At 43.5% G+C, this 27,748-nt stretch overlaps 2 protein-coding genes across 2 annotated transcripts in view; both read right to left on the bottom strand.

The window, feature by feature from the left end:
* Positions 1-10,681, bottom strand: part of LOC117431385 (E3 ubiquitin-protein ligase NEURL1B-like) — a 53,704-nt gene extending 43,023 nt beyond the window's left edge. The window contains exon 1 of the mRNA XM_058996444.1: positions 10,243-10,681. Within this exon, the coding sequence (XP_058852427.1) occupies positions 10,243-10,345 (103 nt within the window). The 5' untranslated portion in view covers positions 10,346-10,681. The remainder of the gene's footprint in view (positions 1-10,242) is intronic.
* A 12,087-nt stretch (positions 10,682-22,768) lies between these two features.
* On the bottom strand, positions 22,769-27,541 carry LOC117412756 (dual specificity protein phosphatase 1-like). The gene is made up of 4 exons (XM_034021318.3): positions 26,718-27,541; positions 26,365-26,513; positions 25,618-25,837; positions 22,769-24,566 (listed from the first exon to the last, which is right to left on the bottom strand). The coding sequence occupies exons 1-4, from the start codon at positions 27,085-27,087 to the stop codon at positions 24,223-24,225; spliced, it is 1,083 nt and encodes a 360-aa protein (XP_033877209.2). The 5' UTR covers positions 27,088-27,541; the 3' UTR covers positions 22,769-24,222.
* Positions 27,542-27,748: the final 207 nt, after the last annotated feature.

The raw sequence follows: 27,748 nt of genomic DNA, 5'->3' as shown, positions 1-27,748 counted from the left end.
AAAAGAAACAATAGCACATTCTTCTCCAGAGTAGCAGATTAAACTGCTAATAATGTTCAGTGTAGCACATTCTGGATGGACTAAAGAGCTATGAGTGAGTTGAATAGCAATTAGAAGACAATTAGCCAGATGGTGACGTCACAATCATTTCTCTTTCACTGCAACGCCTGCTGGATCCTGGATTATCCCCTGGCCCACATCTTCCACAGTCTCGATGGCTAATTATACCCCAGAGCTCATTGAATCTGTAGTGAGGGGGTGGAGGATTAGCTGACAAGCTATATGGGGAACTCACCCTTTAAAAACACATCTAGGATAAAGCAGGCAGGTTTTGGCCACTGTTGATCTATTTACATATTAAGCTGTACTCAGTTGGGGGTTCTGTTACAGTGAGGCACAGTATAGAGGTGTACAGATTGAGGGAGAGTTGGGGGCTCTGTTACAGTATAGAGGGGTACAGATTGAGGGAGAGTTAGGGGCTCTGTTACAGTATAGAGGGGTACAGATTGAGGGAGAGTTGGGGGCTCTGTTACAGTATAGAGGGGTACAGATTGAGAGAGAGTTGGGGGCTCTGTTACAGTGTAGAACTATAGAGGGGTACAGATTGAGGGAGAGTTGGGGGCTCTGTTACAGTGTGGAACTATAGAGGGATACAGATTGAGGGAGGGAGTTGGGGGGCACTATTAGTGAGGTAGGTATAGAGGGGACAGAATAAGGGAGATTTGAGGGCTCTTACAGAGAGGTATAGCGGGTTAGGGTTAGGGTTAGGGTTATCTTACAGTGAGGTATAGCGGGTTAGGGTTAGGGTTAGGGTTAGGGTATAGAGGGGTACACACAGTGCTCTTAAACAATGACCTGTATCTGCAGACAGTCTTGTTTTTTCCTGTTTGGGGGCTGTCCAAGTAAACATGTGCCCTAGACATGGAACAGGCAGGTTTAAATCACTGCCAGCTATGAAGTGCCCACTTTCCAGAGCTGTTATCAACCTGGCATGATAACGTGTACATCGAGGGATGGCAGAGTGTGTGTTTCAATGTTGCGCTCCATTCAAACAGCTCTAGAAGGGTTGTTATCAGCAGTATTGTAAATGACACATGTATTTCATAGGAACAGTTTATACAAGTTACAAACACATACAACACCTGTACTTAAATGTAAACATTGTAAAGGAAATACTTTCCCTTTAATTCTGATGTAGGGTACCGCTCCTCCAAATTAAGATTTTGATAGGAACTGTTTAAGTCTATGCTACCCTTAAGGGTATAATATATCAAATATCATTTAGCCCAGGTGCACAGAACTTCAGCGTTTAAGAGTTCAAATGGACTGTCTGGACTCCACACTATGAACCCTCTCCTGAAAATCTCACCTGCCCGTCAGGAATCTGGAACAGTCCCTGTGCAAACACCACACACGTGGTGAAAGCTGACATGCAGCAGAACACTAGCCTGCCCGTCCGTTACTGAGTACCAGCTCCAGGGGTCGTATATCGTCAAGCCCCTTGATGTTTTGTGGTTTGTGCATGGTCAGCAGTGCAAGTACTCTTTTAAAAAGGTGTTGTCCCCCACAGTGCTTTGTGGTCCCGCTCTCCCTCCGCGCATGTATCTATATTAATGACCCAGATCACGTGCACTCGCTACCTAAAGCAGACTGCTCAGAAAGCTCAGTGACTGCTGAGTTTCAAAGCAATCTATTGAAGCTACCTTGTGCTTGCAGTAGAGAGACTGATATCTGCCCCCAGCTGAACACAGAGCTCCGCTGTGCAGCTGCTGTTCGCTCCATCAATAGCCTTGCCTCTTGTTAAAGTCACAGGAGCCCCCAGGTCACTGCGAGCAGCTTGCTTTACACACACAGTCCACAGAGCCAAGCCTGCCAGCGCTCTGCAAGGCCACTCCCAAACACATGGCAGGTCACAGGACCTTATCAACTAGGAACTGTCTGTGACACTGTCTGTGTCTGTCTGCCTGTCTGGGTCTGTTTCTCTGGTGTCGCCAGTATAGGTTATTGAGGGATAGATCCCTCTTGCTAACTCACTACCTGCGCTCAGTGTTTGGGTTTATTGAAAGGTCTATAGCAAGCAAGGAGTTTATCATGTTAATTGTGATAGACAGACAATGATCAGAGCATAGGGGTCGACATTTCAAACAAGGTAAAAACAGCCGATCTTAAACTCAGACCTTCTCTAGGGCGCACCTCGGTCCTCATATCAGTGATGAGGAATGCATGCAGACAGCTCATGGAAACTGAGGTTGCAAGGAGGATTTGCAAAAACAAGAAACAAGATTGTGGGGATCCCCTGAGCAGTAGGGAGATTCCTCATTGAAGAGTTGAGAGAAGGGGCACACTCTTGGAAAAGCTGCTGCACAGGGATATTAGTTTACCCTCCTGTGCTGCAGGGAGAGTTTTACCGGCTCTCTGGCTGACGGGTTTAGTTTAAATGGCCACAAGCACAGACTGCGCTCACTGAAAACAAGTGTGCCGGCAACACAAGACAAAGCCAGGAATGAATAATAGAGGCTGGTTTAAATGTTTAACTAAGCACTGTCACGGCAGCGAGCAGCTGGGCAGCCTGTCAGGACAATGCCATCAGAACAAGCTTCATAAAACATTTACTGCACCTGCATGCACCACTACATCATTGAAGAAAGGGTTAACCCCCGTGTGTCAGGCAACTACAGTAGAACAGGGCTGCCCTGCACACTGTGGGTCTCATTGCCGCACAGTACTGTACTGCACTGCTGTTTGAAAAGCTGTCAACGCTGACCTTTAACCTCCCTGGGCCTCTCTCAAGCAGGTGTGCCGCGAGCTGGTTCTGTGACTAATGTCTGCTGAGGACAGAGCTGAGACCACCTGAACCAATTTGAATTCAAACCAAGGCCTCCAGGGGTGAACTATTAAATAGTCTTCTAGCTGTTTGTGAAAGACAACTGCACACTGAATCTTAATTTCCGTTTTCGGGTCTTCTTTAAATAAATGCTCAGTTTATCGGAAGACCCTCCACAGTGTACCTAATTACGACAACTGGGCCTGTAGGAGGAACACACGGCCTTCCTCTTCCAATGCTGGAATGATTATTCATTATTTATTTCTTGGCAGACGCCCTTATCCAGGAATGATTGAAGACGGGTCGCATGTCGTTTGTGTGAAGAAGACTGTTTAGTGTGCTCTATATGTATCCCAAAGGTAAGCTTAGCTTGGGTCAGAGGCAGGCTCCCGTCACCCTGACAACTGTGACAACAAACCAACAGAGGGTCTCTGGGGGCAGAGCTATGAATAGCAGGGGGAAGATCATAGGAAGATTAATGGGATGACAGTGGGGCTGGAAATATGAAAGGGCGAGGACGGGGCTGACTGAGTGAGAGAGACAGATTCACTGGATATATTGATAGATTGAGAGATTAATAGTAGGTGCATAGATTCACATAGAGAGATATTGATAGATGCACCGATAGATAGATTCAGACGTGACCCTTATCATATATAGCTATATAGCTAGATATAGGAACACTTATCTATATATCTCGATAGAGATATCCTTTATGCTAGACTGTAAGATTATGATTTCTCACTGCAATCCAAGCAGCCGCTCAGATTTCTGGATCTATTTTGAATTTCATTCCCATTTAGTTTTTAGAAAAGCGTGTTGAGCTGTGACGTCATACCGGTCTCCTGGTTACCAGCTTCATCAAGGCTTTAACAGATTCGAAATCTGTGTGACTGGAAACTAGCCCGAAAAACTTGTAGATAAGGAATACATAAATACAATCATGTGAGAAAAGAAAAAAAAAACATGTGGTAGTTTGGGCATGGCAATTTTGTGAATAAACACTAAAAAAAGATAAAAATATCAATTTAAAAATAGTAAAACTCGAGAACCATATGACATGAATAACTCAAAGCATGTCTCTCTGATAGTAAATCCAGTGTGATCCGGTAGAGGCCACCTCTCTTTATAAACGATGATGTCATTACACTCTAGTCATGTCATCACACGCCTTTCAGAACAGAGCTGAGCGTTCTAGAACAGCCGCTAGTGCAGAGGAAATCTGGTAAAAAAAATATGACAAATAAGAAAATACAAAAGAAAATTACATACATGTACAAGATTGTTTAGAAATATATTTTAAACAAATCTTATTTAGGAATTCCTTATCTTTTGCTCAGCACCCCCCCCCCCCTTAATAAACTTCCAAGATCCCAAGATAAGAATCTTAAGGCCATGAAATGTTCAGCTAACTGTTGATGCAAGTAGATGGATGAATGAGGCATTTTCAGACTTTAAACTACTTTATTATAATGCTGTTGCTGGACTCTTTAAAGAGTGGAACATGTCTTGAAAGAGTCCCCTATGACTGGCTGCTTCAAGAGTTGTAGAAATACTGAAAGAAACTACTTTAGAAGGAACTGACTGCTAGTTGAAACATGTGTTGAATATCATATTTCTACAAGTCCTACAGAGAGCTTTATGGATGCTTGAAAAGTTGGCAGAAAACATTGCCTGGGTTTCATGTGCTTGAGACGTGCACACTCTTATTGTATAGAAATGACTGTGTCTTGACTGTGGGTCCGAGCAGCACTTGCATTGCCTGCTGTATAGCATGCAGAAAAGCTAGCAGGCCAATGTCTAGTTATAGCAGGGAGATGTAATGGGGTAACCTGGGGGTCTGAACCTCTCTGTAAACACTCACTGCCTGAATAATAACAGGCAGCTGCTGGGCAACATTGCCTCCCGCTCCGGGGTTTTCTCAAAAATAGATTGGGTGTAAACAGAATTCCAGAGATAAAAGAGGAAAAACAATAACAACTCAGCATGCTTAGAGTTCCAGAGCAGTGAAGAGCCTGCAGAATCACAGCACTGCCATCTGCTGGACACCTATAGCACAGCAGGCCAATTCACTAATCTATAGGTTAGTAGAGTACGTAAAACTTATGTCAGGTGTACAAACGTTTTTGGCTTGTGCCTTCACCATTACCAGCACTGAATATTTCCTGTCCTCTCTCCCGTCATTTTTCCATGAAATATTAAAATTGTACCTTTTTTTAAATAGTTTATAGTGAGTGAAATGACAATTGGACTTTTGTTTGTTTGTTTGTTTTAATCGTTTTTTGATCATTAAAAAGTTTGGGAATCAGGGAAACAAAGTTAAGAAAACCTTTGCAAGATTCACCAGATTCCCAATTGAAAAGCAGCAGTAGTCTGAAATCAAGTGGCAATGGCGTTACGTCAGAAGGAATCGAATTGAGGTACAGTCCCTCATAGCCTGAGCTCTTTGTTTAAAGCTTGTTATCCATTCAAACAAGCTGTCCTGTTACTCCCCATCCTTTAACCCAGTCCTTAAACCTCACTGCAAGCTTTACCCATTGAACACAGCAGTTCTGACATGGCTTAATGCATTGCTTATACAAAGAGCTGCCTCTTCCCATGTCATTTGGTGGCAGCAGTGGGATAATAGTTCCTTCTCTGCTGCGTATATATTCTGAGAAAGAGATTTGTACATTTTTTCCTTCTGTCCTTGTCTCATCCTAGGAGAGCCAAACTGCATTCCTTACCTCCCACGCCCCCCCCCCCTCCGCCCCCAGCCATCTCTTCCCTTTACTTCCTTTAATTACTAATCCATCCCTGGGAAAATATGCTCTCAGATGAAAATTTCACAGAGTAGGATTCTGCCAAACTCTCTCTCTTCCCATAAATGAAGGCAAAAGGGTCTCAGTCCATTTGGCAACAAATTCCCAGGATCAAGTAGGGACAGTCTTCTCAGGGTCAAATTCTCTGACACCACTGTTTTGGGAATATTTCACAAACAACACCACTGACCTATTTTTGTAAAAAAAAAAAAAAAAATCACATAACAGAATAGCATTGTATGCCAAACATTTTGGCCTCAAAGTGTGAAGCACAAATTTCAAACGCCATAGCTTAGTCTAGTACCAGGTATTTTAATCTGGATCCCGGCTACATCTGTCATTTTAGTGATAGGAAGTGTTTTGTTCTTGTGTTTGGTGCATGTATACGGTTTTGAGTCCCTGATAGTGAAGGGCAGTGCCAGTGACACACACTGTGACTGGACATTGACGCTCTCTGACTGTGCATGTCAACTTCATCATGTGAAAAAAAACTTTCAAAAACAGGTACTACCCTTTCAACTATTTTAGGCAAAGCCTTGGCTGTAAAGGCAACTACAAAGACGTTTTTCGAACTTCCTTGTCTCTACCCCTGCTATGCCTCAGCAGATAAGCCAGTCTCTTTGAGTTCTGGCTCCTACGCATTACAGCTGCTCAGCTGCTCTACACAAAGTGCTGTACTGTCTACTTTGTGTTTAACTGCACTGATAAGACTTGGCCAGACTGCTATACAAATGCATCACATGCTTAGTTTTTCCTGCTCGCTTGACAAACTGCACTGCCAGGGTTTGTGTGAACTGGCTTTGGGACAGCCAAGGTACAGTCCCATACTTTTTTAAAATCATTTCTTTAAGTGCTTGTTGTAAAATATTATCAACATAACAGCAAACACTTAGATACTGCCCCCCCCCCCCCCATTGGTTTACATTTCTGTTTAGCTTTTATAAGCTACAGAAACAGAAGCATGGTAAGCCTCCTGAATCTCCCTGGGTCAGGAAGGAAAAGGCTACTGATCAATTGATCACACTAAATCAGCAACTGCAGGCTCAATTCATGCAACACCTGCACGGTAACAGACAAGCCCATTGAAAACCCTTCTCTTCATGCTGCGGTCCAGTGTATCACCAACCAGAACAGCCACTCCAGCCAGGATTTAAAACAGTACCCATCTCTGGAGCCACCTGCACCCTGACTGCCTCCATTCTTCAGCAGCACAGACGGGCTGGAAGGAAAAGCCTTTTCAGCTGGGAGCGACTGTTCAGTGTCTTGTTGCTAAGCAGTGGACGCGCCGTGCTGGATAACTGCTGCTTAAGCAGCTGAAGACTTCATAACAGCACCGCTAGACTAAACTAACATGAAACAGACAGACGTGTAAACCTACTGCAAACTGTAGTGAATGATTGCAGCACAGCTCAGGAGTCTCATCTGTGCATCAGACAGCACTCTCCCCAGAGCACCACGGGTTCATACGAATGTCTACAATAAAAACGGTATCATGCAGCACGACATACAATACATTCAATTACTTCAATGTGCAGATTGTTCCTGAAGAAACACAGTATTATATTTCATTATATTGAAATTCTGACAAGGGGATCTGCTGTACTAGCACAGGAAACTGTTGAGCTGTGTGCTCCCTCTTTCCAAATGAATCTCAGCCATGAGAAAAGGCTGATTTCACAGATCAGCTCTAATCTTGCACTGCCTAATATTACCTTAGCTACGGCAGTTCAAGATTAGTGTAAATTGTGGTTTAGAAAACCACCCTATGTTATATGTATATATGTATATATATAAACTGCCACTGCTCTCTCCTTCGCCCTACAGGTCGGGCAAGCCCACTCACAGCTGGGGCATTGTGTATTCTTGATGGGGTAACAGAGCTGATTTTTTGGTTACTGCACACTATGCATACACAGGTAGGTCATAGGTAGGACATCTTTTTAATAGTAAAAGACCATACTGGGCATATTGCATTCTTCCCTTTCTGACATTTCCAGGTGGATAGTTAGACATTAAGAGAGTGCACCATTATAGGGAATAAGATCATGAGGTGCTTCTGTAGGCTGATGCAGCAATGAGAGATCAGCAATAAGATCATGAGGTGCTTCTGCAGGTTGATTGCAGCAATGAGAGATCAGCAATAAGATCATGAGGTGCTTCTGCAGACTGATGCAGCAATGAGAGATCAGCAATAAGATCATGAGGTGCTTCTGCAGACTGATGCAGCAATGAGAGATCAGCAATAAGATCATGAAGTGCTTCTGCAGGCTGATGCAGCAATGAGAGATCAGCAGTAAGATCATGAGGTGCTTCTGCAGGCTGATGCAGCAATGAGAGATCAGCAGTAAGATCATGAGGTGCTTCTGCAGACTGATGCAGCAATGAGAGATCAGCAATAAGATCATGAGGTGCTTCTGCAGGCTGACTGCAGCAATGAGAGATCAGCAATAAGATCATGAGGTGCTTCTGCAGACTGATGCAGCAATGAGAGATCAGCGTGACAGTTTTCTGGAGACAGTAAAGGCACTTCTTGCGTGGTCCGAATGTGTGTTTATGCACATTTGTATTTCACTACTCAAACAAAGGGATTAATACAGAATTGAGATAGATTGCTTTACATTGAGATTAGCAACACTGTTTGAGAACGGAACATGCTGTGGTCTGTAGCAAGCAGTGAATATGTGAGGATCCATTTGATAAGGTTAGATCACAAAAGATTGTACTGTCTGTTCGTATTGTTATGACAGATCCTCCACATTGTCTTGTGTTTATGCACGGTGATGGTGAAAAACACCAGGGGCTAGTTCAAGCTGCCAGCAGCCTTATTACATACACTATATTATTACCCTGCTTCTAAACAGATGGGACCCCATAGGGTTTAATAAGCAAATTAAAATGCATCTCAATTCAATCAGCTTGGCTCCAGTCCATCAACGCTGGCTTCTCCTGTCAATTCATTATCCACAGGTCTTGATTGGGTGAAGGATACACACAGAACAGACACAGGGCATCATCCTAATTAGAGGCAATTGGCTATAATTTACACAAGGGATTATTCAGCCTCCCAGTGAGCTAGTCTGAGAGCTGATAAACTCATTCATGGTGAAGCCCTCTTTGTGAGCAGCTTGATATACAGTGTGGAGGGACGGAGCACTCTGTGTGTCAGCACTGACACTGCTCTGCTCATTCCCTAGGGTGGGTACACTGCTCCCTCATTCCCTAAGGTGGGTACACTGCTCCCTCATTCCCTAGGGTGGGTACACTGCTCCCTCATTCCCTAGGGTGGGTACACTGCTCCCTCATTCCCTAGGGTGGGTACACTGCTCCCTCATTCCCTAGGGTGGGTACACTGCTCCCTAGGGTGGGTACACTGCTCCCTCATTCCCTAGGGTGGGTACACTGCTCTGCTCCACTGTACTATTCTCTACTATCATACAGTAGCTGGAGCATAATGTAACAAATATCAATCCAAACTCATGTGTTTAAACAAAACCACGGAGGACTAAAGGAGGCAAACGAAAGCACAATTTATACTTTTTAATATCATGAAATTAGTGACAAATGAATGTAACTGATCATGAAATCAAACTTCAGAGTTGCTTGTTATTGGTTTCGTGGATTTAACGGTTCACTGAAATATGCACATTGTATCTGATTTGATGTGCATAGGTTGCTTGAATTCAAATGTCATCTCCTCGCTATTTAATGCTATTTTATATTTTTGTGCACAGGTATTTTTTGGTAGAAATTCAGGTTTCGTTTTGACGCCAGTGGCACAGTGAAGTGGTTATAAGTGTGACTAAGCCTTACAGCACTCAGAGCACTTTACTGGCAGGTTTATCTAAAGAGCATTCGAAATCTGGCAGATGCTCTACCTGCTGGTTACATGAAGGTCTGATCCACATGAGGGATTCCAGGGGTCTGGGAAACTGGGATATGCTGAGATACCAATTTCAAGAGAAGCTTAGAGTGCTGGGCTGCAGTGTGGGAGGCAGTGGGTTTGAGTAGCTCAGTGGTTAGAGTGCTGGGCTGCAGTGTGGAAGGCAGTGGGTTTGAGTAGCTCAGTGGTTAGAGTGCTGGGCTGCAGGGTGGGAGGCAGTGGGTTTGAGTAGCTCAGTGGTTAGAGTGCTGGGCTGCAGTGTGGGAGGCAGTGGGTTTGAGTAGCTCAGTGGTTAGAGTGCTGGGCTGCAGTGTGGAAGGCAGTGGGTTTGAGTATCTCAGTGGTTAGAGTGCTGGGCTGCAGTGTGGAAGGCAGTGGGTTTGAATAGCTCAGTGGTTAAATTGCATGGCTAACACTTAACCGGTTAACAAGTGGAATAGTGCCAAAGAAACAACAACCTTTTATCAATGGCTATGAATCTCTAATTAGTACTGGACTGTTACGGATAGGCTTGTATTACATAGCAGATTGCATAGTTAATTAGGCTAATTGTATTTGCAGAGTTCTGTAAGTGGCAATTGAATAATACATGCAGTCGGTATTCATGTACCCTTGACTTCCCCGTATGCGTTACTCAGAATCGCTTCAGGTCCAGTTCTCCCTAAGCAGAACAGCGGCCCGTGTGCTGGCAGTAAGGAAAGCCACAGCGCGCGACATTAACAAGGTTTCAGACTCACCTGCGTCGCTGCCAATCACCGCCAGACTCTGAGCGCCTTTGAGTCGGAAAGACAGCTCGGGGCAGGGCGGTCTGCTGAACAAGCTGGATTCGCCGTTTCCCATTTTAAATGTGTACGTTTGCAAAACAAATACAAAAATAAATAAAGAAATAAAAATAAACTTGCAACATAAACGATAACAAACCCGAGTCGTATAAAATACTGAACGATAACAGGCGGTTCAGCGCAGTTGTGTCGTCTGCTGCTTCTCTGTGCGGATTCAGCGCCCACATGTAATGATTTGAAAAAAAACAAACATATAACAGAAACTCCCGCCTGGGTTTTGTTTAAAAGATACAACAACAACACGTGCATATATTTGTATCTGCCGTGTCCAATAGCGGCCAGTGGTGAACCTGAGCACCCCCGCTGAGGGACGGGTTTGGCAGCGCTGCTTTAAAACGTGCCAGCTTGCTCTCTATTCAAACAGAAGCATTGCATTGCATTACAGGTCGTGTGCACACACAAACAAGCACAGCGTGTTTTAAAACCTTCCCATTTATTATTATTATTATTATTATTATTATTATTATTATTATTATTATTATTATTATTAGTTTTACTAAGCGTGCAATATATACCGTTTGGCATGATACTGTACCAGTATGTTGCACTTTGACACAGAGACAATATAACATGCTTGAGAATATAAAAAACAGTATTTTCTTAAGAACATAAGAAAGTTTACAAACGAGGAGGCCATTCAGTCCATCTTGCTCGTTTGGTTGTTAGTAGCAGAAAGAAATGGCAGTAGCTTGTATCAGCCTGCCCAATAATTACTGTATGGAAACCGAAGCACGCACCTAAGCTTCTTGAAGAGTCAACGGTAAAAACGTTTTTGTAAAAAGTTTTGCAACCTTTAAAAATCAAGACGAACGCCACCGCCCAAGCTCACAGTGCTCCACAAACAGAAAGCAGGCTAGCGGCAGCTGGAAGAATCGGGCTCTTGAAATCTGGAAGCTCGTTCTGGGACTTAGCGGCTGGCATCAATGTAGCTTGATTTAGGAATTAACTGTCAAATATTTTTCCCCCTTCTTTTTAGATTTTTTATTTAGTCGTTTTAAAGTATAGTGTAATAGCCATCATATTAATAGTCATCATATTACGATGGAGTTTTGGGGTGCTGTAGGATATCGTGCTAACCCATCATCCCCGTGAGGTGAAGGATTTAAAAAGTGGTAAAAGGAGCTCAGATCTTTTTGCCTCCCTCTTTATTAGCATTAACATGGTGTATTTTATCATTAACAGTAAACAGAGTAACCAAGTAACCGCTACCATTTCAAGCGTGTCGGTCTTCTTCTATTTAACCTGCCCCCAAACCTCCTCGTTCAGGTTTAATATTAACGTATAACCCTGATAGATTACTGGACGTGGATACACTATTCTGCTGTGCGTGTTTAACGGCATCCGTATATATCATCACAGCGTGTGTTCCCTACACTTCCACAGTTGTTACTGTGAGAGAACTCAGCAGTACTCAATGATAAGGGGATGGGGTTCAGTGTCAGCTGCGGGGTCCCCTCTGGTTGAAGCGTGTAATATCTGCCAGCCATTAACACCAGGTTTCAGACTGCTGTGTGCCGCTTGTACTGTACAAGTCATGTCATTTTCAGATCTTGCACTAGAGGGGGCCATAGCAATGTATAGAGATCAGGTATTAATTACCTTGTTAACTGTGTCTACCCGCTGTTCACCAAATATCCAGGAGAGGGCGAGCTCGTACTTCTCCTGCCTGCACTTAGTGGTTTCCGCACAAGGCTCTGCCGTTGCTGTATAGTGATTGAAATGTGGATCATGCCATTGGCATCAGACTAAGAAACATCACAGCGTGAGTGAGCTCAGATTGCTTCTCAGCACGTCCCAGGATTGTTGAGACTGTTGAACAGAAGCAGAGGGTGCAGAGACGTGTGGGATTCTGGTCATTGAGGAGGGGCTAACCACACAGCCACTATAGGACTCTGATCATTTGACACACATTTCTCAGTACTGTAGTTAGATGGTGTTCAGGTGCATTCTGATTGGTAGTTATTGGCATTGGCATCGCTAATCCTTACTAATATAAAGACACAAGGTAAAAGGCTTGCTGAAGGCATTGTATCAGAGTTCATCTGAGATGCATGAGCAGTGTTTTGTAGATAGCTACATATATAGATAGATAGCAGGGGTGGAAATAAGACTCCTATTGCATAGCAGTTTAATCCATTCCAGGTTTTACTATGAGCTTGATAAGCCACAGTGTATAGGTAATAAGCTCAGGTGTGTCTTACTAAACTCCTAGTGAAACCAGGAATGGATCAAACTGCTATGAAATGGGAGTCTTATTTCCATCCCTGACTTGTAGCCTATTCAGTGTGAAGTGTAGGTTTGAGCTTGTGGTTCGTGAGATAGGGGGTGCAGAGGAACAATATGCTAGGTAATATGCTAAAGGCTTTATTACTTTGACAATATTATGTTTTCTTTTTTTTTACCTTTAGGGAACTCTGAGTAAGTCACAAATAATGAAGTGTACTAGATTGTGTCCCGTCTGCCCTGTTTCTGTCCCGGCTCTCAGACTCCTCTCATTTGGGTCCTTGTTCCCCGGTGGTCGTGGCCCTGCTAGGTTACCAGGCTCTTGCATGAGTAACGTTGGCTTCTTCCTGCGTCAGAGGAGCTGGAGTTTGTTCCCAGTGAGGAATTAGAAACATGCTGCTCTCAGCCCGAGGCACATCCAAACGGCTGGGGCCTCAGATTCACGGTTTATTTATAAATCCCCAAACCCCAGAGCTCTATTAAAAGCACTGCCTCTCAGGTCCTCTATCTGTACTCGTGAATCGGCTTTCTCTTAGATCCAAAGTTTCTTAAATTAAATTTGCTGGCTGTCTGATCCCCAGTAATGAGTTCACTGTCCTGTATTGAATTTCCTGGTTCACATTTGTGTTTATCTGAAGTCTTACGAGGGCTATGCATGCTATTAGCTATTGCTGTTCTTCTGTTAATATTGGTGTTTTAAAAATGCTAATATGCTTTTCAACATGCTGTGAATGTTTCTGAATAGTCGCACACTCCTCTCGCACAGCTTATATAGACCCTGTGGATGATGCAGCTCATCTGTAGTCACTTTTCTACTCCCTGAAATAACATTTCACTCTTTTGTTTTATGCACATAGAAACTACAGGAGTGGACAGGTCCTGGGAAATCTCCCAGAACTTTATATAAACTTTGATAAATATTTTGAGGGAGCAGCTATATTCAGCAGCACAGACGAGCTTTTATGTGCAATGTCTGGAAGCAATTTGCATCACACTTAATCCCTGCTGTTCTTCGCCCAAGGCAAATTCCATTTTCCATACCAAATAAAGGAAGGATGTGCTAGGAAAGAAGTGGAGTGCTGCCCCTCCAACGCAATGCAAATACACCTCATTGCATTTTCATGACTGGCCCTGGCACATCACGATGCCTGTCAAAGCAGCGGCTTGATTAGTCCTTTTATTTGTAAGATTTGTATCAAAGGCCATGCCGGTGTATAATACAGCGTGTACTTTGATCCAATGTCCCTTTTGTTGGTTTCTTTATAATATATCCTAATTGACCAAAAAACATTTCTCAATTTAGAATAAAGAGATCATTTGCATTAAAATGTGACATCTACAGAAATGACCCCCCAAAAAAAGTCAGGCCAATAAATATGTAATATAAACAAAGTCAAGTCGGTGCTCCATTGGCCCTTGTGCTTTCAAAACTTTCAAACTCCTTAACACTTACTCACTGACATTAAAAACGGGGGTCCTAGTCAGTCACGCTCAAGCAGACATGTACAGACGTGTGTATGTGTGTGTACAGAATGTGGGTGTTGGGCAGCAGGTGTGTGCTGCTGTATGTTCTAGGCTTGCATGCTCAGGTGTGTCTGGTTTGAGCGCGGCCACTTCAGGGTCAAATCAATCAAGGTCTTGTTTGAGATTCCTGGCCAAGCCAGACACATTTCCTTAACGCTGCACAGATGGATCTCTCAAACAATGAAGAGCCTGAATTCTTGTAGCGTGTAGTAATAATCAGATAGAGATCCGTGCTGGGGAGCCTCCAGGACCCGGGAAGCCCCTCCTACTGGACCTGCACTTGGTTAACCTCTCCATTGTGACATCATCACGTTTCCCAGCCCTTTCGCAGTGGCGTGTTCGACCAGCACAGAATCTTGTACATTGGTGTGAGTCCACAGCAAGCTGGCTGAAGTTCAGTTGAGTTAATTGAATGCATAACTTGTAAATCTTTAGTTAGTTTACAAAGTCACTTTGGTTTTAATCCGGGTTAAGCCCTAACATTTCTTGATTGTGTTTACTGCACATGCCTTTGGGTTCAGGCTCAGCCAGCTGGTAAGCACTTTACAGCACAAACCTGTAAATGAGGTAGGGTGATCAGATGATCCGATTTCAGTTCACAGTACATTCAGTGGGTCATATTCACAAAGCATTTAACCCGGTGCTAACTGCATGCTTCAGCTCTCAGCACACATGCTGGTTTATATGTCTTGATGGATGGATGTTTTTGTTTCTATGATGGTCTGCGACCAACGCAAATTGTGAAGGTATCGATTTAAAAATGTGTCTGGGTCTTTCTTAATAATAGGGTTCCACGAAACACTGAGAACAGCTATGCTTTGTACTTGCTTTTAATAAATCCATGCTCATAATCATTTGCTGTGTCAGTCAAACACCCTCCTGGTTTTGTAGCAGTTTATTCTTTGGGGGAAAAAGCAAACAAACATAAAATACTAGCAAGAAACAGTCAGGTGCCTGTAGGTGCCATGAAATGAACCTCCTGGTTTATATATTTGAAGCTTTGGAACATCAAACTTTTTAGCAAAAAATAAATTAAAAAACTAGGACTGGGAAAATGCTTTTTGACTATGAATAAAATGTATTAAAATGCTCCTGATAACGTGATGTGATTTCTATAGAATTCTATCGAATATGTTTTTATCTGAAACAGCCTGGGTTTATCTGGATGGCATCTGTTTCCTCAGAGGAATTTGGAGAAGTGTCTGCTGCGTTTGATTAATCTTTACAACAAGAGCTTTTGGTTCATTTATAATTGCCTGTGTGCACGTCAGGGCTGGGTTTCTGCAGCCAACCAAACACACTTGAGCAGGAGACAGGTTATTCATCTCAAGGGCTTGGAGTGGAGAATTGGAAAGAAAGAAAGAAAGAGAGAGAGACAGAAAGAAAGAAAGAAAGAAAGAAAGCTCATTGCATGCACCCTCACCAGCAAGCAGGCACAAACATCCATACAGTTCATGCCTGTCTGTCACGTGGTTCCTCTGTTTGTTCTGCCCACATACATTACATGATGTTGCTATGGTTACTTTGTGGGGTAGCGCAGCAGAGCTGTATAAACATCTTTATAATGTGTGTATGTGAACTGACAGCATTTTTTTCTAATTACCACTACATTTTTGTTACATTATCACATTTAAAACAGTCCAATACGATATCTTACAATTTCATTCAGAACTAAAAAACACAGAGGGAAACTTCAATTCAACGGCAAACATTTCGCCTGAAAGTCTCTCTTCATTGAAGGTGTTTAAGTGAAAACATGTCGTTGAATTGACTAAGTTTCTTTAGTATCTTACCATCCGAGCTGCAGTTCAATGTAAAGCACACTGCCTGTCCTCTGACTGCTATGCATCATACACTGAGTATAACAGTAAAGCAGCACTCAAACATACTGGCACTTCAACAGAGGAGACACATGGATTGAGATTCAAAGGTGCGCTGATTTGAATTCTTTCAACCTGGAGGAACCCTTGAGATCGATGATCTCATTTTCAACTCAAGAACTGTTCAGTATAATGGGGACGTGTGCTTCTGTCATAGTTTGTATGCTTCTACAACAGCACCCAGCACAGAGCCTAGTGGAGACCCGTCTAGAAGAGGAGGGAGCAGGCGGTTAAGTGAGCGCTCTAATGCAGGTTAGAGCACCAGTCTCAGGCATGAAATCCAATTGACTTAGAAGAAGAACAAAGTGCATGGCATTGGGGCTCTCATTACACTGACGGAGGCATCAGCTGCACGTTCGTCTTGCCGACTGAGACTCTTAGAGTGTTACCTTGGAGGGTTATGGATGACGCATTTAGGGATCTCCTACTGATGAGATTAACTTGCAAATTATACAAACACTAAGGGGGCCACAGCAACCCCACATACAACAGCGTGACAGCCTGCAAAGAGTGACACCCCCAGAGCCACACTGCCAAATGTACAGCATACTGCAGACTGTGTGGAACATGAAGTCTTCTGTACATCTCTCTCTCTCTCTCTCTCTCTCTCTCTCTCTCTCTCTCTCTCTCTCTCTCTCTCTCTATATATATATATATATATATATATATATATATATATTTCCGAATTCCAAACAGGTCAAAGAGAGTTAATAAAAACTTGTATCAGTGTTGAAGCTTGCCTGGCTTCAGAGCTGCTCTGAGCTGCAGTTCCCTTGCTCAAACTGCACACGAAGACACTGCACACAACCTATTGACTCCTATTACAACATGCTGTGGGTCAAAGTACTTCTGAACTGTCCCTCCTGCCCTCCAGTAACCTGGATTGACCATCTCCTCTCTACTAGCTACACAATATCGTAAACTCGAGGTGACTCGAGGTGACTGACGCACGGCTAGTCTGGTCAGAGGTAGCGGCTGCTCTGGTTTTGGCTCTGAACCAGTGAGAGCTCTGGGGAGTGATGACCTCGGCGTCTGAGCACAGAACCCCTCCCTATCAGGTTGCTCCCGATTAGGCTGGCATTAGAGCAGGATAAGCTGCTGAAAGCCTGAGTGTAGGGCTGACGTGGTGGACATGCATGGGGAGGAGGAATGAGAAGGGTAATTAGAGATACTCAGTGCCTGCGAGGTGTGGAAATAGGCCTGATAGGGAAACTTTCCACTGCCAGTGTTTTCACACTGTCTCAGTGCAGCCCACAGACCGGTATCAATCCCTGGGCACACTGCAGATACTGATGGGCCTTCTATTGAAACAAGGGCAAAGAACTTGATTGTAACAAAGAGAAAAGGAGTGTGCTTGTGTGAGCCTGTGGCTCTATCTAATAACAGTTTCCACTGTATTTTTGCACTGTAATGTTTTGCAGTTTAACCATGCTTTTCCTGTGGTTATACTGTGCATTTACCATAGCTTACTGGGGTTTGCCATGTTTACAATGCTTATCTATGCTTTATTACTCTTTTGCTATGCTTTTACTATGGGACACTTTTATCAGGGTTAGTATATGAAGTATTGAGTGCTTCTACCAAAGCAGAAGAGTACAAATCTTTTATACAGCTCCACAGTAACATTTTTATGCCATGATTTTGTCATCACAGTCAAACCGACTAGCCAGTTCTACAGCCTGAGTGCTGCTCTGGTTAAAATCGTACTTTAGCTGCTAAAGCTGTACTGTCGCTGCACCTGGTTATTTCTTTACAGGACAGTTTGTATACGATCCTGAATCTGTTTTAATGGACATCGCAGAGAAATAACTAATAGTATTTAATAAGCAATTCATAAACAAAAATACATTTTACTGAAAATGCTAAATGAAAACCATGTGCTTGTAATAGGTATGCGCTGTCTGGAATTGGAACAGTGACTTTTGCCACTCTTGACCTTTTGTGATTCTGGGCTGTAACCTTGCACAGTAGGATATAAATGGTGCAGTGTCTCTTTTTTGACGGTGAGGAAGCTGTGCTTCTTTTGAAAGTTTCCAGCCCTGTAGCTGGATGTTATCCTCACACAGAGTGCATAGGGATGTTATCCTCACACAGAGTGTGCATAGGGATGTTATCCTCACACAGAGTGCATAGGGATGTTATCCTCACACAGAGTGCATAGGGATGTTATCCTCACACAGAGTGCATAGGGATGTTATCCTCACACAGTGTGCGTGCCTGTGTTTGTTGGGCTCCCTCGATTGGCTTCCTCTTTGACTGGGAAAGGGACAGATAAAGCTGTGTAGCATTGTGTTCCAGGAGGAAGGCAGGTTGGTTAGTTTTGGCTGGAAACCGCGCCTGGAGCCAGTCTCTCTAAACTTCCCGCTTGAAGAAACATTGAAACTGCAGCAGGAAGCCTTCAGGCTGCTACCACAAAGCCTGGAGGGAAGCAAGCGTTGCATCGCTACGGCAACAGGGGGTTTTCACAAGAACATCAAGATTATGTCACCTAGCAGCTGGTAACCAGGGCTTTACACGCCTGTTGTGGTAACCATATCTCTGAACTTGAATTTTCCTTTTTTCCCCGAGAGAGTAAAATATAAGCTGGCTGTAGGTTTATCTATCACAGGATAATGACACATGATTTTGAGTTTTGTGACAAGGTGAAATTCTTTTCGACCCCATCTGTTTACTAAGAAAAGAAAAAAATGTGCAACCTAATGTCAATATTGTGTTGGTTGATAACTGATGAACTTTGCATGGCACCAAAAAAACAAACTTTAAGTTTTATCAGTTGTTTAAGTTGTGTGCTGCTACGAAAGCTGAGTAAACTGCCTTTGGATGTCAGCAACCTTAAAACAAACATAGCTGATTCAGTAACGCATGAGCTTACTTCAATTCAATGTATTTCACAATGCATGCGCGCGGCAGGATCTTCTGATTGGGCTGTTCTGTAACTCTCTCTGGATGGCCAGTTTATTGGTGGTCTTCTGTATTCTGGTCAGTGTGAGAGAATTAGGGAGACCGATGCTGTGCTAATCTCCATCACAAACATGCTTTCTGTCCATTCAAGGCCTTCTCTGTTGCAGCCTTTTCACAAGGGATAATGAGGAGAATAGATGTGAAACACTCGTAGGATCTTTTGCATTTGAATGCCGGGTGAAAGCCTCTTCAGTGGTCGTGCTTTTCTCACGCGGCTGGCAGCTGTCCCTGTTGTCTCCACTCTCCGGGGCGCGTTCATTGTCATTTACAAGATAATTACCCCTTAATGCCTGCTGCAGCAGATACACATCTACACATCTACACATCTACGCATCTACACATCTGCGCACCTGCGCATCTGCACATCTGCACATCTGCACATCTACACATCTACACCATTCCATATCAATTGCAAACCCATCTGTCATCTTTTTTTAATTTTTCAATAAACTCACCATGAATCTTAGCAACCAAGAACAAGCACTTACACCACCGTATTACATATAATACAGGACTGTGACACTAGCAGCAATTGAAGTTAGCACATCGAAGTGAGCAATTAGATTGATAGCATGAGATTACCTATAATGAAGGACACAGGGTGTGAACAGAGGTCTCCAGCTCCCGGTGAGCTATAGGAGTCTGTGTCTGGGATTATTCGCTTCTGTTCTTTTCAATCACATTTAAAAACATGCGTTGGATGGATTGGCCAATGGCTTTTTTATTTTTTATTTCATAAAGATTTTACTGTAAAGCGTCCTGGGATGTTCTGCGTGAAGAGAGCTATATGAAAGCAAACTGGATTGCATTGTATTGCATTGCATTGCATTGCATTGCATTGCATTGTACTGTACTGTATTGTATTGTATTGTATTGTATTGTATTGTATTGCATTGCATTGCATTGCATTGCATTGCATTGTAGTGTAGTGTATTGTATTGTATTGTATTGTATTGTATTGCATTGCATTGCATTGCATTGCATTGTACTGTACTGTACTGTATTGTATTGTATTGTATTGTATTGCATTGCATTGCATTGCATTGCATTGCATTGCATTGTATTGTATTGTATTGTATTGTACTGTATTGTATTGTACTGTATTGTATTCTTTATTGTTTTACCATGGCTGTGTTGGTGGTTTCCATAACTGGGAACGTATTTTGTAACAATCGAAGCATGACTTTTACATCTTCTCTATAGCACACTGACAGTTCCATTCATAGCCCATTGCCATGTCATCTGTTTTTCACGCCCTCATCAGCGCGTTTCCAATATAAGAACCTTGGTATCATGTGACTCGGGGTCTATCTTTATCTTCTAGTTTGTGCAACAGGTGCAGCTTAACTTTGGAGAGGAAGCATTTCAGACACGGCAAGGCTGTCTCTATCTCTTCAAGTCTTCAGTGCAATGATAGTGTGTAAGGAGGAGAGCACGTCTCTGGGCTAGGCAATGCTCCAGCAGGTATGAGGCAGGCTGGCAATAGGAACTCGTATAACGGTCTCTATTCATGAAGCTTGTGTAACAGCGAGACGTTCCACTGGAGTCAGTGTAAAATGGCTTTCAATGGATGTACGGAATGCTCTCTGTTGTACTTTGGATTTTTTTAAAAAATGTATTATATAACTGACACACCCCCAACTTTACAATGCTTAATAAAATACAATATGAATGATCATGGAACAGAACAAGAGGGTTATACCGAAATACCTAGCTGTAGTCAGACATATCCAACCAGCAGAAAATGAATTTTCTAGGAATCTCCTAAAACAAAGGGTGAACGTTGCAAACCCCCCTTTTTCTGAAGCCTTGTACAGTAATTCATTCTTTCAACCACAGGCACTTCCCCTCTTTGCTCTGCTTCACCAGCCTTCCTTTTCTGCACTGGTATTTCCTTTTCTGCTAAACTGCCTTTTCTTTATGTTGTGCATGCTGTAGGTACCTTGTTATTTCCTGCCTACTTCAAACAGAGAGCCAGTGACAGAAACAAGTGCTTACAAAAACAAGCTGATGTAATGCATGACACAAAAGAACCCCCTCCCCATATCTATATCTATCTATCTATCTATCTATATATATATATATATATATATATATATATATATATATATATATATATATATATATATATATATATATACACACTGTACTTACTCAATAGGCTTTAATCCCCTGTTGAAGTCTTGCGTAAGGCCTTTTCAAGTTGTAAGCATTGTATACCGTACTGTGTTACCCTTATAAAAGTTTCCCATAGTAAAAACATAGCAAAGTGTAATAAAGCTCAGTAAAAGCTAGGTAAAGTATAAAAACAATAAAGTAATTTGCTAATCTCTTTTTTTCTGAAAGTGACCCACACGTAGTTTGACCCAGCTTAAATGTACATACGGTTTAATGATTCATTCAGCCCTGACCACTGCGCTGTAAAGTCAATGAAACATTAATAGTTGCCTGTCTCCTAACCGTGCTGTTTGAAGCCAGCCACACAGTTTTCCGTTTGTGGGAGAGCTCCTTTGTTTCAGAAATACCAGCTTTCTATAGGGATTTAAATAGAATTGAAAATGGAAGTCACTCACGTCAAAGTGTTTGAAGAAGCTGTCAAAGAAGCATTTGCATGTTTCTTTCTGTAAAACAAAACAAAACAGAAAAGACTCAAATTTCTGGATGTTTTCAATATTTGTATTTTCACCAATGCCAAATTCATGATGTGTGTGGGGGGGGGGGGGGGGGGGTGTTGTGTGTGTGTGTGTGTGTGTGCGTGTGCGTGTGTGTATAATTTGCATGAATTCAGGCGGCGTGATTTGAAAGGGGCTTTGAAAGCTAATCATTTCAGTTTTGTGGAAAGCCCGTGTCGGTATGACTTGTTCACGCTGGGAATAACCGCTGCTTTCAGCCCTTGTATATAGATATCGCTCGTCTGTTTACAAACGGGCCAGAGAATGAAGTCAGCCATTGTGTGCCACTGTCCCCTGGGATTCCCTCACAGCTCTGTTCATTCATCTTTCTCACTGATGATTGGCTGTTCAGAGTTATGGATGGAGATGACTGAATAAATACAAAGCGCTATTCACACATCCTTGTCTCTGTTCATAAGCCCTTCAGGGGCTCACACACTTATCTACAGCCTATCCAATAAGGGCTGATGGTGACTGCGATGGCGTTTGTGATTGGTGGATCTGTATATAAGTAATTACATACCAGCTGCATACTCGTGACTGCAAGAGAAGCAGGCTATCCGGTTTGTAATCCCCATGCTAACAGGACTGAGGCCTAATCATCATTCATTTTACCCTTACACACCTACCACATGGAGAACCAGGACAGAAAATCATCTTTATGACATACCGTTTCATCGCAGGTTATTAATGGAATTCAGAATCCCAACGGAAGTTAATGACAAATAGACTCCACTTGTCATGTAATATCTGGTAGTGTAGTTAGTAGTACAAGTTGCTTTGCCCCTTTTCAGGCCCAATCCTGGGGTGCTTTGTGATGCGTTGAGGATTCCTGACCAATGAGAGCTAACTTCAGACCATGGGCCTCATTGCACCTGTGACCTGAGCCAGATTTCTAATTAGGTCTCCCATGGCCCTTTGTTTAAAAAGATCAATACAGCCCTTATAAAAAGTAACATGGCATAACCATGGGAAAAGCATTGGACAATTGCAACATTTTATAAGGGAGCTCAGCAGACTCTTTCAAGAGTTTTGTGTTTTTCACTATGGAGATGGAGCAACGATCCAGTGATGTGTTCTATAAAGGGAAATTATAATTCACCCGCGTTTGTTTAAGGGACAGAACAACACTACTAAGTTAGTAAGATATTCACACACATGTTTTTAAAACACTATTTATTTCTCGTTTTCATAAAAAAAGGTATCAATTTAACATAGCAAAACAACATGTATACAAAATAAACACACACGTGTATATATATATATATATATATTACTTTGGTTCATAAATAAATAATCACATCAGCAGCCCGTTCAGAATCCCCCCCGTTGTAGTGCTTTTGGGGGGGTCGTTCAGAGAGCTGTAACACAGTACCGGGTAACTGAGGTATTTTCATTTTTCCTGCAGACACAAATATTGGAAAGGTGAGAGTTGCTTTGAAGGCAACTCGCTGTATTACATTTTATTTCATTTAAATGGGACGGTCTCAGCAGGGCTTGCTGGCCCCGTGATCAGAGCATTCACAGAGAGGTGTGTGGCGAGAGATTTAAAATACATTCTTCAGGTCAGGGTAAGAGCAGGAGCTGCAGGTTACAGTCATGTGAACCGTTAGAAGTGAACGATTCACAAGCAGACACCGTCCCTTTGAATAATAATACAAAGCACATCGGAAATGTGGGATGACCACTTGGAAAAGGACAGCAGTATGTATTACATTTGAACCCAGATCTGCCTACATACAGGTCACTTGGAATTACAATTAATGGGTTAAAACCTGGTTTGCGACAAGAAAGCTACCGGATAACAAACAAATTCAATAAAAACACAAAGATTCTGAGACTACGATCTAGGCCAAGGGGACTGCTTGTGCTTGTTAACAAAAGAGCAGCGATTATCATTCAGGTGAGACGTAATTGTAAGTGACTCTGCAGCTGATGCATAGTTCACACACCCTAGTCTTTGTAAGTCGCCTTGGATAAAGGCGTCTGCTAAATAAACAAATAATAATAATAATAATAATAATAATAATATTCAGATACTGGGATTGATCCGAGATCTGGATTCACAGGTGGCTTCTTCTAAAAGACAAAAGTTCCTTGGGGTCGCTTACATCAGTACATCAGCTCTCTTAGGCGCCTTTCCAGAATGCCCGATTGTTTCTCTCTATAGGGTGGATAGACACAATACTGTCATTTCAGGTTATTGCACTTCTTTGGTAGGAAGTTGGGGAGGATGGGGTGTCAGTCTTTTTTTCCTGTCCTTCGAAACAGTTTTAGTGCTTTACGATACAGAACAGAGGACAGGGGGTGTGTGAATTCAGAGAGCCTTCTTAACCCAGAGCTTAGGCTTAGGAATCTACAACTCTTGGCTCTCAACCCCCTGTCCCTTTCTGCATTTGTCTTAGCGGAACCACTTTTGGTCTTTCGCTCCAACCGTATTCAAACCCGTCTCCCTAGATGGGCGATCCACTGGAGGCGGGGGGTGGGCGGGGTTCTCAAACTACAGACTCACAGGAGAGGGTCTGCTAGATCCAACACTGGACTCTCTTCCGGAGCCACGCGATCACATCGCCCAGTTAGAAGTCTTTATAAGTACAGTAAGCCATCAGTCTGGCTCAGCAGCTGGGGGAGGTGGCGATGGGGCTGTGCAGGAAGGAGAGCGGGCTGGCGGCTCGGTGGACTGGGAAGTTGAACACCGTGCCCGTCTTCCCCCTGGCAGGACTGCTCACCTCGGCAGAGCAGGAGGAGGGCGCCAGGATCTGGGACTCGAACTGCAGCAGCTGGCCCATGAAGCTGAAGTTGGGGGAGATGATGCTGCGTCGCTGCTTGACGAACTCAAAGGCCTCGTCCAGCTTCACCCGCCTGGTCCTCATGAGGTACGCTAGGCAGATGGTAGCAGAGCGGGAGATGCCAGCCTGGCAGTGCACAAAGACACGACCTCCTTGGTTCTTCACAGAGTCTGAGGGAGAAAGAGAAGGAGAATACTGGCTTAGTACAGGACCACAATGGGGGGTGACATTGGGAACACTGCAAATCACAGAGGCACATCCAAGATTAGTCTTAGTTTCAAGATACATACATTGTTTGGCCAGTCAAACATTTATCAGTACATATTGTTTTAGCAAAGAAAATAGTGCCATATGTGTTCGTTTCAGATTGGTACATGAGAACTCTTTAAAAGAAAAGGTCAACAATGCCTGATTAAGAAACAGGAAGAGGAGTTAAATAGTGAAAACAAATGATGGGGCGCATTCCCTTGAGGACAGCTTGAACAAAGCCTGCCCATCACGAGCCCAGGAGACCTCACAAAAGAGACGACCTGCCTCCTGCTGAGAGGCTCCATCTGCGAGGAAGGCCAGCAGAGGGTTAGAGAAAGGGCCTTTTGTTCCACACTAACAATGGGGCCCCTGAGCTTTCAAACACCAGCACAGCCGCCCAGCCACACTGCTCAGAGGCAGCCGGGGTCAAGGCCCTGTGGTTAACACAAGATGGCTTGCCCCTGATTCTGGAAAGGGGGGGGGGGGGGGGGGTGACACCAGCCTACACGATCACTCGGGAGGCAGGCTGGCAGATTTGGAGGGAAAGATTTTTTTTTGTTCAAATAAAGCACCCCAGGGGACGACAGTTTGAAAGAGAAAGAGAAGGGCTTTGCAATTGCAACATTTAAGTTAGGGACATATACTATTTAAAAAGCGGCCATTGACAGTGAATGCAATAGATACTGTTGTAGACATAAAATGAAGGCCAGTTTGATTTTTTTTTTTTTAAAGGTGGAAACCAAACTGTGTGTGAAGAGCAGAATGCTGTCAGTGCTTTTATTTTTGGCCTTTCCCTTTCTCGCACATATTTAAAAAATAAACAGGCCACGCTTTGGTAGGCTGCATCAGACTAGATTTAAAAAAAAAAAAAACATTTTAAAGTTCATGTCAATTCAAAACAGAAAAAAGCAGAAGTCTCCGAGGGCCTGTTTTGAGGAAGCGAGAGGGACAGTGGAAAGTGACAGTGCTCACCGATAAACTCGATGGCTTCGTTGAACCAGGAGCTGATGTCTGCCTTGTGGTTGTCCTCCACTGGGATGCTCTTGTACTGGTAATGGCTTTCGAAGTGGTTGGGGCAGTTGGCGGAGACGTTGATGAGGGAGGTGATCCCCAGAGCGTCCAGCATGTCCTTTCTGGAGGCGTGGTAGGCACTGCCCAGATAAAGGAAGGGAAGGATTTCCACCGGGCCACCCTGTGGAACAATAAACACAAAGAATAAAGATTCGGTCTGAATTGGAAGTAGTGTATTGATACTTTTAAATGAATCGACCAGGTCTCCCTGGAAAAAGAGATTTTAATCTCAATGGGACTTTCCTGGTTAAATAAAATACAAATAACACACATAGGACAGTCTAGTCAGAATTGAAAATGCTACACAGCAAACCCAATGCCAGTGGAGTGTATGAGCTACTGAAGCTGGTGGCTGTTTGCTGTAACTGTGTCGACCTGTTTTATTTTGTTCAGTGTCACCGAAAGGTGTTGTTTTTAGTTGATTGTAATACCAAAGCTGTTTGGAACCGGAACATAAAAAACAAAACAATGGACTTGATTCTTGTAAAATGAACTCACAACGGAACCATGACAAAAAGCAAAACAAAAAAAAAGAGGAAGGGAGTGCGAGAGAAAAAGCCCCATGAGGTCATTTCATTATGAGTTTGTCTTTACAGTTTACTTGATCAAATGTATTCTCCACTCTTTATTCTAGGATCGCCGACCCACCTGATCGTAGAGCGGTGTCCCGCAGGAGGTACAGCCGGACTCGGCGCTGCCGGGCTGGGAGCTGGCGCTTAGCGGCAGGCACAGACCTTGAGGAGGGGAAGGCTTGGTACATAACTCGGGAAACTCAGAGGAAAACATCTCAAATCCACCTGAAACACATAGAAGAGAAATAAATAAATAAATAAAAACGACACTCGGAGGTTAGTTAATTTTGTAACAGTAATCTAAACACAGCCCTCTTAGGACTTATCTACAAAACTGTTTAATGTTCCTGGCATCCCGTATGTTTGAACACAGTACATGCTGGCCAGGCTTTGTTTAAAATAATATCGAGGGCTTCCACCAGCTCTTACCTCGGAGCAGAAACACCCTCGTCCCGCAGGGGTACCGGCACAGGGCACAGACAGCCAGTAGCAGGGTGCTCTCCTTCTTCACCTGATCAAAATCCAAACTTCTATCGTCCAGGAACACCACCGCCTGGTACTCGCCCGCCAGGAGCCGGCTGCGGGTCTCTTCGTTGGGAATAATGTGCTCCAACCCGAGCCCCCCTCTGGCTCTCCGCCGCACGATGGTGCTGAACCGCACGTTAGCGGAGCCCGGGATGTGAGCGGTATTGAAGGCGAAGAATGACCGGCAGTCCAGCACCAGGCAGCCCGGACCGTCCCCCTCCAGCAGGCTTCGGAAAGCGTTGCAGTCGATGCTGGGCACTTCCATTATGACCATACTAGTACACTTTCTAAACGACAAAAAAAAAACGCGAAAAGCGAGTAGTTTGAACCTTTCTTCTTTGTTCGACCTTTAAAAAGCAGGTCTAAAGTATGGTTGTTTTAAGAATTTAAAATAAATAAATAAATACTTTTAAAAAAATGTTCTTCTTGTTGTTCTGTGGCGATAAATCCGTTTCTTTGCTTCTCGCTCGTTGTATCCTGCCTGCCTCCCTCGTTCTGCGCTTTTTATACAGCACGCAGTGCGGTTTCATTGTGAATGAGAAGGCTGATGACGTTTGTTTTTGCCCCGCCTCCTGCCTGATCTGCCCCAGTTTTCATTCACGTCATAGTGTACCAAGACCAGACAGATATCTGAGCACAAAACAAACTGATGTCAGCTGCCAGCTACGGGAACATTTCCAAGTTTACAAACGGCGTTGTCTCAGTGTCTGTGGAGATCTGGAGATGTGTTTAAACCTGTTGGTAAAACACACGAGAGGCAACATGGCACTGTATAATTTTATGAGTTAGGTTACTGGGAGACAGTGTGGCTTAGTGGTTTTAGTTGAGGGACTGGGAGGCAGGATGACCTATTTGTATGAGATGAGGGGGCTATGAAGAAGTAGAGGTTTGAGGTGTGGTGTCAGTAGAGGTTTGAGGGGGTGTCAGTTGGTCTA

The sequence above is a fragment of the Acipenser ruthenus genome, chromosome 22 (assembly GCF_902713425.1).
Source record: "Acipenser ruthenus chromosome 22, fAciRut3.2 maternal haplotype, whole genome shotgun sequence".
In the NCBI taxonomy this organism is placed as follows: domain Eukaryota; kingdom Metazoa; phylum Chordata; class Actinopteri; order Acipenseriformes; family Acipenseridae; genus Acipenser; species Acipenser ruthenus.
The sequence above is the reverse complement of the archived record's forward strand: the minus strand, read 5'-3'. Positions and strand labels throughout refer to the sequence as shown.